This window comes from Amia ocellicauda, chromosome 9 (assembly GCF_036373705.1).
Source record: "Amia ocellicauda isolate fAmiCal2 chromosome 9, fAmiCal2.hap1, whole genome shotgun sequence".
Taxonomy (NCBI): Eukaryota; Metazoa; Chordata; class Actinopteri; order Amiiformes; family Amiidae; genus Amia; species Amia ocellicauda.
This window is the reverse complement of record NC_089858.1, coordinates 2506568-2520061: the sequence shown is the minus strand read 5'-3', so window position 1 is coordinate 2520061 and position 13494 is coordinate 2506568. Positions and strand designations below refer to the sequence as shown.

Here is a 13494-nt window from a genome sequence, read left to right as displayed (position 1 = left end):
GTAAAACACAGCAGACTTTATTAAGGTAGACGCCAGAATTCAGTACAATCTGAAAACAATATTGTATAAAAATATAGATTTCATAAAACAAAACAAAATTAAATAAATTAAAATCGGATTTGTATTTACAGCACAGTAGATAGTGGCCCTGATTGTGTTTTTTTTCCCTCCAAGTATTTATTTACCTGCAGTTAAATATCGAGGGCTCGGTCTGAATTAACATTTAATAACTTCATGAATGAACAGTTCATGATTGTATTTGTTAAATCATTGATTTATATTAAACCCTGATAACCAAACAAAAAAATCACGATTTGTCATCCCTGAAAAAAGTCATTTTTACAAAGGCAAACAAAGTTGAGCAAACCTTTAAAATATCAAGATTACTTTCAACATAAAATCAATACTGTAAACACAACTAGTGCTTTTGTGGGGTTGAATTCAGTTTTCACAATTTTGCTTCTGCCTAAAATCTTCCATTTGTTTTTCTGTGGGTTATCAATGATAACTTATCACACAAACCCCGTGCAGAAACGCATTTTTGTGAAAGAGAATCTACCTCAATTTCAAAACAATATATTTCTTAGACCAAAGAAATGTCCAAATAAGCGTCTCTAACGATGCTTTGGTTTACTGTGCTAATTGTTGTCATATAAAGCGATGTGTTAATAAGGAAGAGTTGAAACTCAGTCAATTAGTTTTTGAGTCACAGCACACTATGTTTTATGTATGATGGCTAATTTGCAAATCATAAGGAAACAGTTTTTAAAATCACCCTTCTTTTCCATTTAATTAAGCCCACAGGTAATTAAAAGTCTGACAGTCTGACAGTAATAAAAGCTGTAGAAACAAAATGATCTAGATTCCTACAAAGTGCAACCACTGTTTGTAGAACATAACACACAAGGTGAACAGTCTAACGAGCTTAACAGCCGTTTTGATTTCCTACTTCTACAATTACGAATTGGGAAGCCCAATCTGCAACACACGTGTCTTAGAGAGTGCAGAGACGAGTGAGAAACTGTAAACACAGTCTGCGATGGCTGTTGGACCTGCTTTTGAAGTGTGTGGAGATTGTCAAGCAGCTGTCAGAGAACAAGGCCACAGTTTTGTCCAGGACAGACAGTCAGAACACAGCTACGTCCTTAACGTGTCCTTAACATGTGTATTGTGAATGCAGTGAAACGTTTACTGGTGATAATGCCTTTACTGGTGGCTAACTACACTGTAGCCCCAGCATTGCTCCCGAAGGTATCAGGGCTATACACAGTCAATATTGTGTTTGTAAAAAAGAAATAAAAAATAAGCACCAACAGAATCTGTTCTTTGGATACGATATGCTTTCGATTGAGTAATTTTTCATAATGAACAGCCTTTTCCTGGTCATGAATACTGGAGGGCTGGGAGTTGTGGTTAATGCAGCCCTGGCACCCCCAGATCTGTGATCCAAACAACAGCCAACTATTTTGAAGTATAAACGATTTTCTTTAGCATTTCAAGCTTTTCCTTGTTAATGTAAAATGAAGGTCTGGTGAGTCTCATAATCCCTGTGTAGGTTTATTTTTAAAAGGGGAAGTGAGCTGGTGGTTCTATCAAATGCTCGGGACAACGAGTTCCTGCCAGAACGGAGGCTGGGGATCAGTGGGTAAACGGGCAAGAACTGGGAAACTCTAAAGGTGACTGAAGAAAAAGTTGAAAAGTGAAACCGCCCCGGTGTCCGTCGTGGTTTAAGAAGCGCCGGGTCGAGCTGAGTCGACAGGGCCTGCCGGGCTGATAGGAGGGGACGCCCTATAGATGCGGTTGAGGACGGAGACCGTGTCTTGGAGCAGCGAGTCAAAGATCTGCTCGGTCAGGTGCATCTTTAGACCAAGCTCTTCGGCGCTGTAGTCGACCCACTGCGGCTCCTCCTGGTGCAGCTCTTGGATCTGCGGAGACGGAGACAACAAGTCAGAGATGCCAGAGGAGGGACTAGAAGTCTAAACACCCAGAACAGTAAACAGGAAATCCTGGTCCAGGAACAGGCCAAACACTATCAACACACCTGGACGCTCTAGGGACGAATGCATACAGCTTGTATCCCTGACTGCACTGAAATCTATTTACATAACAAAAGCACACCCACACGATAGTTTTTTTATGGTAAAGATTTTAGCTGGCTCCTCCTTCCCGCCTACCAGAATTAAGTCCACCTTGTCCCTCTGCACCTTCTCAAACTTGGACATGGTCTGCAGCATCCTCTTCATCTCCAGGTCGCTGTGATCCAGGTTGAGCGACCTCTGCACCTCGGACTGGATCATATGCTGAGAGAGACATGAAACATCTGTTTTCATTGGTCACACATCTGGAGCAGGTTTTTAAACTGGACAGAAAATAAGGCAAGGCTCTACAAACCCAGGTCCCGGAGAGCCATGTGGTCTTCTGATTCGCATTTCCCCCTGACATCTGAATGTTATAATTGGACCAATAATTGGCTTAATTAGTTAATTTGTCTTTCAGGAATCTTGTGTCTGACCATGTGACGATCTCTTTCAGATCTACAGGATTATAACTCTCCAGAATAAGCATAGCAAACCTGTTCAATAAGGCCACCCACACTCATTGCCAACATGTCAGCTTTCATTAGAGCAGGAGGGATGTCCTTGAAGCTTCTGCCTGTTGGAGAAACACCCAGTCTTTTCTGTGCATCACAGTTTAGAAAGATAATTTCTCTACTGGCTTCAAGTGACATCAGACAGTCACAAACCTCTTGCAGCAAACGCAAAATAAGAGTGATGGACTTATCGTGTTCTTTCTCAAGATGTGCCAGAAAGATGTGAGAAAAGTGAAAGGAAGGAGAGACAGGCTCTGGTTTTAAACAGCAGAAACAGAAGATGCTGTACATGTCCATATGTTTCACAGTCCTGATACTTGCTCAACAGGAAGGAGCATTTCCTTGGCAACATGATCGTGTATGTTGTAAAATGTGTCTTTGGTGCCGAGTTAATGCGTTTCCTCAGAGGGTTTAATGAAATTAGTGCGTAGCAGGGTTTGTATCCAGTAACACAGGAATACAAAGCTTTTAGCACTGGTTTGGTCAACAGTACAAGTCACCACAATAGAAGTAATACAATTATGTTCCTAAGCAAAATCATTACAGAGATTTCTGTGTCTGTGACGACACTCACATCTGTATACAAGCTGCTTTTCTTCCAGAGACAAAACACAATTTACCAAGTTCCCTTGAGGCCAAACATGACACGACACCTGCCACGAGTACGATCTGAAACTGGGAAGCAACACGCCCAGGCCATGTAACAGCACATGCCTCTCTTGCTCTCACATAGGGGAAGAGAGGTGTCTTTGTCTTTCTGCTCCCTTTTAGAAACAAAACTCGATTGAAACTTTCCACGCAAACAATCAGGGGATTGTGCTGAAGCAATTATGGGTGATGATCGGTAATATATCCCTCTACCCTCTACAGCAGAAAAGATCCTCCAATCAGATTACAGACTTATCTGATATAAGCCGTATCCATTCTCCCCATCTCAACTGGGTGTGTGAATAAGGCTGACCAGAAATGCTATTTCCTTCTCTCGCTCTTTTGTTTTGTAAATGGTTCAGTATTTGATGTAAAATAACAAGTACAAGGTGATGCACTTCCTTGTAAATTACCAAGTATCTGATTGAAAACTGCAATATCTATATATTTTTTTCTGATATACAAGGGGGATGATGAGCAAGATTAAGACTGGTATCCTTTCCTTTTGATGACAGGGTCTGGAATTTAGCAATCACGAGATATCTAGGGCTATAGTTTACACTGTGAACCCCAATAGCTCAAATCCTTATTCAGCTTTTACATAATTTTTATGATTCATTGACACAAAACAGTAAAGGCTGCACAGGCCATCTATCACCAGTGACTGATTTCAGGTGAAAGAAGACTCCTGTGGAGGGTTACCTTGACCTCTGCGAGGGAGGTCTGTTTGGACAGGTGAGCTGAGAGCAGGGAGCCTCCTGTCCCTTGCCACGGTAGCAAGCTGGACTTCAGGTCCTGCTGGAAGGCTTCGCGAAATATGTCAGCGGTGAGATCAAATATCACCTGAAAGAGAAGGACGTCTGTCAGCCGTCTGACCAGTGATGCCAGGGCGAGTCTAGGCATTGAAGCTTTAGGGGCATAAGGACAAACTTCTGACACCCTTTAAAACTTCCAAACGACTGACATAATTTTGGGGAGTTGCATTGCATTCTGTGAAATACTCCTTCATCGTTCAAGTTTGAATTCTATAAGCAACACATCTGCTACTGTTTAACTAGTTACTAATTACTAAACACACACCTGTCTGTAGGTCCTGCGACTCTCTATGTTGACCAGACTGGTTGGCCCTTCACACCCATCGGGGAATTGGCACACTGTCTGCTCCTGGCCCATTGCTTGAGTCCACAGTTGCTCCACCGTAGCACCCACCAGTTTGCGCACCATCTCCAGGTCGTGTGGATGGACGGTGGTCTCGGGTGGGGGTCCTGGTGAGACTGTGCAGTGCCACTGGTCCCTGAAGCACAGCTGGTTCACTTTCATCTGATTCTCGTCCTTCTTACCCGGTACAGTGCTGCCCTGAATGGCAACACAGCACAGAGTATTAGTTAGATAGCAGAAAGGTATTAATATATATGTATATATATGTATATATATATATATATATATATATATATATATATATATATATATATATATATATATATATATATCATAGTTTGGTAAAGTTTAGTGAAGCAATTAAACTGAGGGCTACATGGCGTAGTCAATGCACACTTTATCTAAGTCTTATGAGTGAAATGTGGAAATTATCGCAATATTTGACACTTAAATCACAACTGTGTCGAATATATTTGTCTCACCTCAGCATTATCTGCAAATGGTGGGGTAGACTTTAGACCACACCTATACAACTGATGACGTTCTACATACTTACAGGTCCCGTGCTGTGTGTGTCCTCCTTCACTGTTCCTCTGCTGTCTTGTTTAATCTTTCTGAGCTTCTCAACATCCCTCACCACTTCATTCAGCAACTCCCCTGCCATTCGGTCGATCAGCAGTTCCAGATCATAACCGTGCCCATTGGTAGAAGGCACCTTCTCTACCTGCTGGGAAGAGTGGGCAGACTGGACATTCATTGACCCTGATTGTATGGACTGAGCATCTCCCTCTTCTGCCTTGTCAAAGCCAATCAAGGGAATTCCATCCAAGTCTTGCCTGAAGTAGGTCAACTGGGTTGGCTTGGGTTCTTCTGCATCACTTTCTCTTCTCAGACTTTCAGACGAAGGTACAGAAGGTTGGTAAACAATGTCTGCTGCATCATCAGTGTCATCCAACCCCAGACTTAGATCTAGTGTGGAGTCAGAGCGTGCAAACTGCTCCACAGCCCTGGCAGCCTCATAAATTATCTCCTCAAGATTAGTCGTCATCAAGCTTGATTCGGACGTTGAGAGTGAAGCCTCTGAGATCAGAACCTCTTCCATAATACCACAAGTGTTGTGGAAAGAATTATTATTAATCTCTTCCAGTGAAAGCCTGTTTTTACACATCCTGGGGGAGATGGACCTATGTCCTCTATGATCCTGTCTCTCACTTGCGTTTCCTTTAGAACTTCTCTCTGAGGATTTGGTCTCTTTCTGTCCTTCCTGTTTTGATTTCAAATTCTTTGGTGGGTCCTCATCTGAGAAGGGATCCTCATTGGCCTTGGTGTCCAAGTCGCTGTCTTGTTCCCCAAGCAGATGAGAGATGTCCTCAGCCCGGACCAGAACTCCTCTGTTCTTCTCACACTCAAAGTACTGGATGCCTTTGAACGTGCCATTGTGGTGTCCATTTGGGCTGTCAAGAGCCACACCAGCCCAGTGGCCACCAGCAAAACTAGTGAGACCCTTGAATTTCAGCGTGCCAGGCTTGGTGTGGAAAACTAACACCCGGTCACCAATGTCAAAAGATGCCAATGGGTCGGAGCTGTCATCGCTGTCATCCACCACAGATAGAGTCAGGAAAGGCTGAGACTTGTTGTCTTTATTGGTGTCTTGCTCTTGTTCTGCCAACAGTATATTAGGAAGTGGAGAAGGAGGCAGCTCAGATGTCTTGAGGGGGTCCACTGTTATTCCATCAGAATCCATTGCCACAGTCTTTCTTTGCAGAGATCCTGGAGCCTCTCCTGCACTAGTGAGGTTCATCATCTCAGCTCCATCACACTCATCAATGGGAAGGGGCAGATCTTCCGTGAGTGAGGGCAAGTCTTCGCTCTTGATGGACCGATCATCTTCTAGTGAGTCTTCCTCTTCCTGGGACTGGACTACACCCTCCGGGGGTGGTGGGAAGTCTTCACTTGTCCATGTGATGATTTCATGAGCAGGAGGAGGAGATGGGAGGGAAGCAAACAGGCCTCCTGCCAGGGACGGAGGTAGTTCAGCGCTCCCATAGGACAGAACCTCATCCACTGGAGAAAGTATCTCTGATAAGGTCTCCTCAGAAGCCAGGCTTGCTGTCATTAAAGCCTCTACTTTTCTTGTAAAAATTATTTCTTTACGTAGCATCCACTTCTCTGAGGCTGAGGAGCCTAACTCTGGACATGTCCCAACCACTTGTGTGGTTTCTGATTCCATGGAATGTGTTTTGTCAGGGCATGATGGAAGACCTGGGGTCCTTTCATGGACTGATACCTGCAAGCTTCTGTCGTTCTTTGCTGGGCCTTTCTTAACCCCCGTTCCCGGCACCTGTTCCTCTTCTGAGGACACCTGTATATCGCTGCCCAGGGAGAGCACTGCTGATTTGTCTTCACTGTCCGAGGACTCTTCACCAGAGGAGCTGGGACATCTGCGAGAGTTGTCCTTTGTCCTGCTGACTGCACTCCTGCTCAGACTGTCTATAGCAGCCTCTTTAACCGACGCCACGGGTCTGATTGAGAAGCTTCCTGTGGGAAAAAGTGGTTTACTAATGCTCTGGCATGCCTGGGGTGAAGGACGCTGATGGTCTTCAGCCCCAGCAACTGCAGAAGTTTGCTTCTTCTCGTGGTTGTTGTTAACTGAAAACACACTTTGGGATTTTTGATTGTTCTGATCATTGTGCCTCACTGTCTCCTCAGGTAGTCTGGCCACTGCTCTGTGACTCTCTTTGGGACAAACAGGACTCGTAGTAGAGAGTTTCCCAGGACTTGGACTGTCCACATCCTGTCCCCACTGGCCTCCATTGTCCGTCGATTCCCATTTACTGCTCTCCGAATCGAAAGGGAGATCTTCTTCAATCTCCGTCGATGACAGGGACACGTCGGAGATGTGGATACGGATGGCGGACACTCTCTGGAACTCTGCGAGGGAAGGGAAGGAGCCCGCACTCTTCTGGGACTTCCAGGACGCGTCGTTGGAAGTGGGTGACAAGGGCTGCTTTGTAATGGCTCTGGAAGACAACGATTCTTCCTCTGAGATCTCCATGTTGATTTCCATGGAACCAGACCCCTCCTGGGTCCCAGATAGAAGTGGATTCACTGCTTTACTGTCAGTGTTCAAGTCACCTGTCATAAGATAAAGAGTTCTGATCAGGAGATGTTAACACATAGTCCACTTAGTCAGATTAACTTATTATACTTTCCTGATATAAAAAAAAAGCTTTGATTTGCTTTTGATGTGCTGAAATCATCATCAATTATGCCCTGGCCTTTAAACATAAGTTTTTATCTTGAGCTGTACTGGAATCTATACTTGTTAACTACATAGCACATTATAGTGCATTTTTGGTATTTTCACTCTCTGAAACTAACAAGAAGCATCAACTGCTCCTGCAAAACAAATACATTAAGAAAATACAGAGCTGTGATCTAAAATTGTCTTCCTTTTGAACTGCTGTATTTGATCTCGTCAGAAAGATGTCTCCCCCCTAATTTGACCTAATTACGAGAGACGGTTGTTGTTTAAGGATTGACTTTGCCTCATTTTGAATTCAAAGTAAGTAGGTAATTAACTGAATAAGGCACATAAAAGAGATTAGATCCCCCGTCTCCCCACTGCCTAGTCACACTGATGAGAGAAAAAAAAGTGAGCATTAAATGGTGAATACTTATGGAGCTTGTGAAAAACGTATGTATGTATTATAAAGGAGGTAGTCTATGTATGCTGTTATTACTGTATTTATATTCAATCACTATTCCTCTCACTAATGTGAACCTCATCTTACAAGCCTCTCATCGAGATCTCAGGCACTGTAAACGCTACAGTAAACTAACGGCTCCCAGAGAAGTAATTTTGTTCATTTTGTGTCTCTTTCAATCAGGAACCCTGTAAAGATCCTTATTACAGCCATTTCTAGACGTTGAGCCCCATTCTCACCGGAGATCAATAAAGTTAATCACACTTAAACGATTTAGACAGATTGGGAATCCAGCACTACAGGCAGTCGGAGACGGGAGGCGACAGAAGACTTCGGCCGGGTAATAAGGAAAGAGAAAGAGAAAACCTTCGTCCTCAAACTCAAAGTACATGTTTTAATCAACTAAAACACAGAACAGTGCTGTAGCTGTTTGTTCCCATTCTTTAGAGTAACATCCCAGGTCTTTTTTTAAATCTGCTCTATAAAAAAAAGCAAGAAGTGAATGCCATCCTTCTTTGTTCTCCAAAATATGTAATTAAAACTGTCAATATTTTGTTCATCAAGGTTTTGCAGTTATGAAAACAAGAAATCATATATATATAGCGTTTGAGAAACAAACATCAGCTCCCAATAATTTAATAGATTTGTAGAATCTCTGAATAAATGGAGGTTTGCCGTTGACACTAGGATTATAAAACCTTCGTACGTCTCTTAAACACCCTCCTGATTTCAGGGTGTCATTGCTATATATAATTAATATAATTAAACTGTCTCGGAAATAAATCAGAAACAACTCAATGGCGAAAGAGTCCCAAATATTCTCCTCTAATAGCTTGTCCTGAAACAGCGCTGATTACAGCTTCACTGTCATAGGAAGGCGGACAACAAAGTCTGCGAGAAGCGTTTCACACAACAAAAGACTGCTGGAGAAAAACTGCTAAATTTAGAACAGAAATACATGAAGAAAAAAAACAAGAACAACAAAGAAACAGCATTTCGTTAAAGGTAGAAAATCCTGACAATGCAGGGGTGTCACGAATGGTGATGACATGATGACATGAGAAGAATCTGATCTTGATTGCCATCAGCCCATTAGGGTAAAAAGGTGCACAAAGAGGGCATTTGTGCCAGCAGCTCAGCTCGCTCTAGTGCTGCTGTGAACTCAGAGCAAACAAACCTAAAAATACACGTGATGAAGGGGCCACTTGGGACAACAGTACGAGACCACACAATGCGTAACGTGTCAGGACTTGCATGGCCTTGAAGAAAATGAGCCAGTGCTCAGTTCATGCATGGATTCATAACTTACTGTGACACGGTGGCATTTTCTGAAAGGGCACAGAAAAGGTAGTCCATTTTATATATATCTTTCTCCTGCCTGCCTGCCTGTGTGTGTGTGTGTATGTATGTTTGTATTTGTTTGTGTGTGTGTATGTATGTATATATGTTTGTGTGTGTATGTATGTGTGTGTGTGCATGCGTTGTGCGTGTGTTGTGCGTGTGTCGTGTGTGTGTTGTGCGTGTGTGTGGTCGTTCAGCCAAAAGCAGTAGTGAGTCAGCAGGCCAGTTTATAAAGCTCAAGTGGCGACTCAGCAAGATTTCTCCCGAGGCGTCGGAGACCGGCAGCGCCGGGCGTTTTTTTCGGGAGCGGAGGTCATAGCCGATGAATGTTAATGCGGCAGATTGTGCTGTGGAACTATTAGGAAATGTTGGGATTTTGGTTACAGATTAAGGAAAGGCTGATGAAAAAAGTAAAAATAAACAGTGGAGGGAACAAAGGCCTCGAATCATATCAGTCACGATAGTAAAACTGCGGTGCGGACACGTACTGTACCGTCTGTAATGATTGTAACGTACACAAAACCTGTAGCTCTGAAATATTAATGTTAATGACAGAAAATAATCTCACATTAGAAAAGCCAAGTGTAAGGGATCTTAGACCAAGGTAAACATTTGACTATTAAGCAAACACCTACTGGAGCCTGGGAAAGACAGAACTCCAGAAAACAGAAGATGTCCTGGATTTGGGGTCGAATGGTGGTACTGGTGTCCACATGATGACTGAAAAGCTCAATGGTTCTACATGGGACTCGCACTTCCCCTCCCAGCTCACCTCTCACAGGGCCACCCTGGGCCACACATCCAGATCTCCTGTCAGTCGGTCCCTTGCTGTTGTCCTGCTGCTCGGGAACTCTGTCGTCGGGATCTGCGGCGTGTTGACTTCGGAGCAAATGGGGTCGGTTGGCCACTTTGGACCCCAGGGAAGAGATGGCAGTCGTCTCGCTGGGTTCCATGGCTCTGGTACATATCTCAGGGTCATCCCTCCTTTTCTCCCAGCTCCAGCTCTCTTCTGATGGAAGGAGTCCCCTCAGCCCCCCGTCGGGCTTCTTAAACAAACTGAGAGAGACACCGATATTTCAAGGGGATATTTCTCACCGGGCAGACGGACTGAGTCAGAGTCCCGCAATAGAAGCCCGGAAACCCTTTTCAGTGCTAAAGGCTTTGACCCACTGAAGATACGGGTCAGGGTTAGGGTTCGCTGTATAGTCATATTCTCCACAACACGAAACCGAAACACAAACTCTTCAGAGCTGCCGAGGAGTTTCTGACAGATCTGCATTTTAAATGATGAGGAGAAAAATAAGAAACTCGTTTGAATAAGTAGTTTGTTACATTAACGCAAAAAAAGACAATTAAACAAACACTTTTAGAAGGTGCTCAAATGCTTCTTTCACATCTACGTTTGTCTTCATTTCAGATACAAGTATTTCACACGATTTTGCTTTCGAGGGGGTTTTCGCACCGTCTGCTCACAGACCCATGGCTGGTGAGCCGCAATAAAACTTATGGTTTAAAATATTGTGCACTGGGAAGATGCAATACTCTACATACTTTTATGTCGGTGTCATTAAAATTATATTAACAGGCCGGGGCGACGCACCCAAATGCTTCTGCTTTCTCAAAATGTAATTTTAATTTACAGCCTTGTATTTAATAGGCCAGACAACAATCTCGTAGTTACCCTTCGCACCACAATTAAGATGCAGATCTACACCACAGGAAGTAAAAGAAACCTTACTGAAAAAAAAAAATAATACACTCATTTCTTTACTTCTTATTCAGTTCGTCAATAGTGATCTTCAATTTGCAGACTGACATACATTGAAGCCGCCTTCATTTCAGAGCAACATTCTGAACAGCGCAGTTTTACAAGATATCAACCCCAGGCCAGGAAAAGAAAAACTCCTGATATGCAAAATGTCCCTTAATTACTGCATCCTCTCTCTCTCTCCCTCCCTCTCTCTCACCATTCACTCGTCTTCTCCTGAGCTTTTACTGTGGCAGGGAAATGACAGGCCAGATCGCGTTCGGTGCAGCACTCAGAGCGTCCTCTTTCCACGCTGGATGAGAAGCAGGGTCATGGGAGAGAGGCAGAGTCCCACGGGTGATATTAGCACGAGCGCCTGCATCTGTGCTTTAAAAGCATCGTCAGCAACGCGAATCCGGAGGAGACAGGCGGCGAGTGGGACCTACCCGGCTCTGCTCATGACTGGCATAGTGGCAGGGTGCGCTCGCAGGGACGCAGCTCAGATCCACAGACAGGACGTCCTACAGAGGGATCCCTGGGCAGGACCCATCCCCTCCCCCAGGCCCTGCTCCTGCATCCAGCCTAGAAGCGCCTACACATCTACAGCTCCCTGTCCCGTCTGAGCCCCCTAGTCCGCCGGAGAAGAAGAGATCAGTGCAGCGCTGTCTCTCGCTCTCTCTCTGGCACCTTGCTTCTTCTCCACCTCTCTCTCTCTCTCTCTCTCTCTCTCTCTCTCTCTCTCTCTCTCTCTCGCTCTCTCTCTCTCGTGCTCCCTCTCCGAGTAGCTGCCCTGACTGACGCATTAAAAGCAAGATCTCTCACAGCAGGCTGCAGCACGGCTCCCAGAGGCCTGGAGCAAGCGCTGCTCGGCTTAGACGCCTTCCTGTGCCCTGCTTTTCCGCAGCATTATGCACGCTGTAGGAAGGGATGCGATTAAACTCCGACTGTAGTATCTGCTGTGTGCTGAGTGTCTGTGTTCACTGCAGGATCCTCGGCTCCACTTTGAAGTGTGAACTGCCGTGCTTGTGAAGACGTTTCCCAGGCCGTGCAAACACACCTCTCCCCGGCGCCGGGAGGGAGACGTGCAGATTTGTATGCAGGTGTCAGAAATCAGCGTGCTTGAGTGTTTTCTGTTTAATCCACGATATCGTTGCTGTTTGAATCGGGCACTTCCAGCTCAGCCAAATCACAATTAAGGTGTCACTTGAGCCCTCCTGATTTTGAGCAGAAGAAGAGCGCAGGTACGGGTCGTGATGCTGCTCAACAGGAAACAGACCACGGAGTCGTAATGTAAGTCAGTGGTCGCTTTCCAGTCAGGATCATGCAGTATTCATGCTGCTGGGCTGTATGTAGGAGTATTTAATGCACTGGATACTACCAGCTTTAACAGACATCACAGACTATGTGCGGAGGATTGACGAGGGTGAAGGTGAGCAGAACAGTGATATCTGGAATATTCCTGGCCGGTTTAATTTCTATTTTCGGTGCTCAGAGCTGCTCAAAGGCAGATCTGTGTTGATTTCTACAGCAGCCTTCCCCAGCAGTCAAGTGGTTTGTACATAAATAGATTTAGACTGGAGTCTCTATAGGCATTATTATTATAGTGGCACAGCATAAACACAGAGATGGTCTAATTCTGAGACACCGATAGGGGTTCTGCTGTTCGGTTTTTCCTAGTGAAGGTCAGTGATTTCAAATACGTGGGAGAAATGTCTGACCTGTTGCCAAGCACAGCTAAATTGGGTTGAAATCATTTTAGTCGTTTTTATTTCAGAAGAAAGGCATTTTATAGGCATTATCCCATTCCCCGTCAACGCCTTTGTGTCGAGATGACTTCACATCCCCATCCCACGGCCTTGTCCAAACCTCCTCACCCTCCTATTATCCGGGGATGTGAAATCAGCTCAAACCACACCAGACTCCCTCGAGCCCACCAGGCCTCCCTCTCACTCACCTCCCCTCCGGCCTTTCGGGGCCCTCCTGGCTCACCCCGGCCGAAACCGGTCTCTCCTCTCCTGAACCGGGCCACACTTCTCTGGCTCCCGAGTCAGGCGAGGTCATGGTGGGGTCCTGGTCTTCAGCCCCACGTGGATTCTGTCCAAAAGGGGACGCGTTGGGGTTTTTGGAAAGCCGATTCAAGGGAGTGGAGAAGGACGGAGAAGAGAAGGGAGAGAAGAGCTGCATAAATATTTAAGGACAATGCTGAGGGCAAAGTGAGTTTAAGAAAACAGCTTGCGTAAGTATTGGAGTATCCTGAGGTACCCTGTTCTTTCGATCTACATAATGTCAAGGCAGTTTTGAGG

At 44.9% G+C, this 13494-nt stretch overlaps 1 protein-coding gene across 1 annotated transcript in view; it reads right to left on the bottom strand.

Annotated features, from left to right (window-relative positions):
• Position 1: 1 nt before the first annotated feature.
• The window catches only part of LOC136758184 (centrosome-associated protein 350), a 36035-nt gene continuing 22542 nt past the window's right edge, over positions 2 to 13494 (bottom strand). Inside the window, exons 20-26 of the mRNA XM_066712454.1 lie at positions 13146 to 13285; positions 10217 to 10500; positions 4953 to 7531; positions 4319 to 4594; positions 3941 to 4081; positions 2175 to 2300; positions 2 to 1925 (exon numbers count right to left, since the gene is read on the bottom strand). Coding sequence (XP_066568551.1) covers positions 1728 to 1925; positions 2175 to 2300; positions 3941 to 4081; positions 4319 to 4594; positions 4953 to 7531; positions 10217 to 10500; positions 13146 to 13285 — 3744 coding nt within the window. The 3' untranslated portion in view covers positions 2 to 1727. The remainder of the gene's footprint in view (positions 1926 to 2174; positions 2301 to 3940; positions 4082 to 4318; positions 4595 to 4952; positions 7532 to 10216; positions 10501 to 13145; positions 13286 to 13494) is intronic.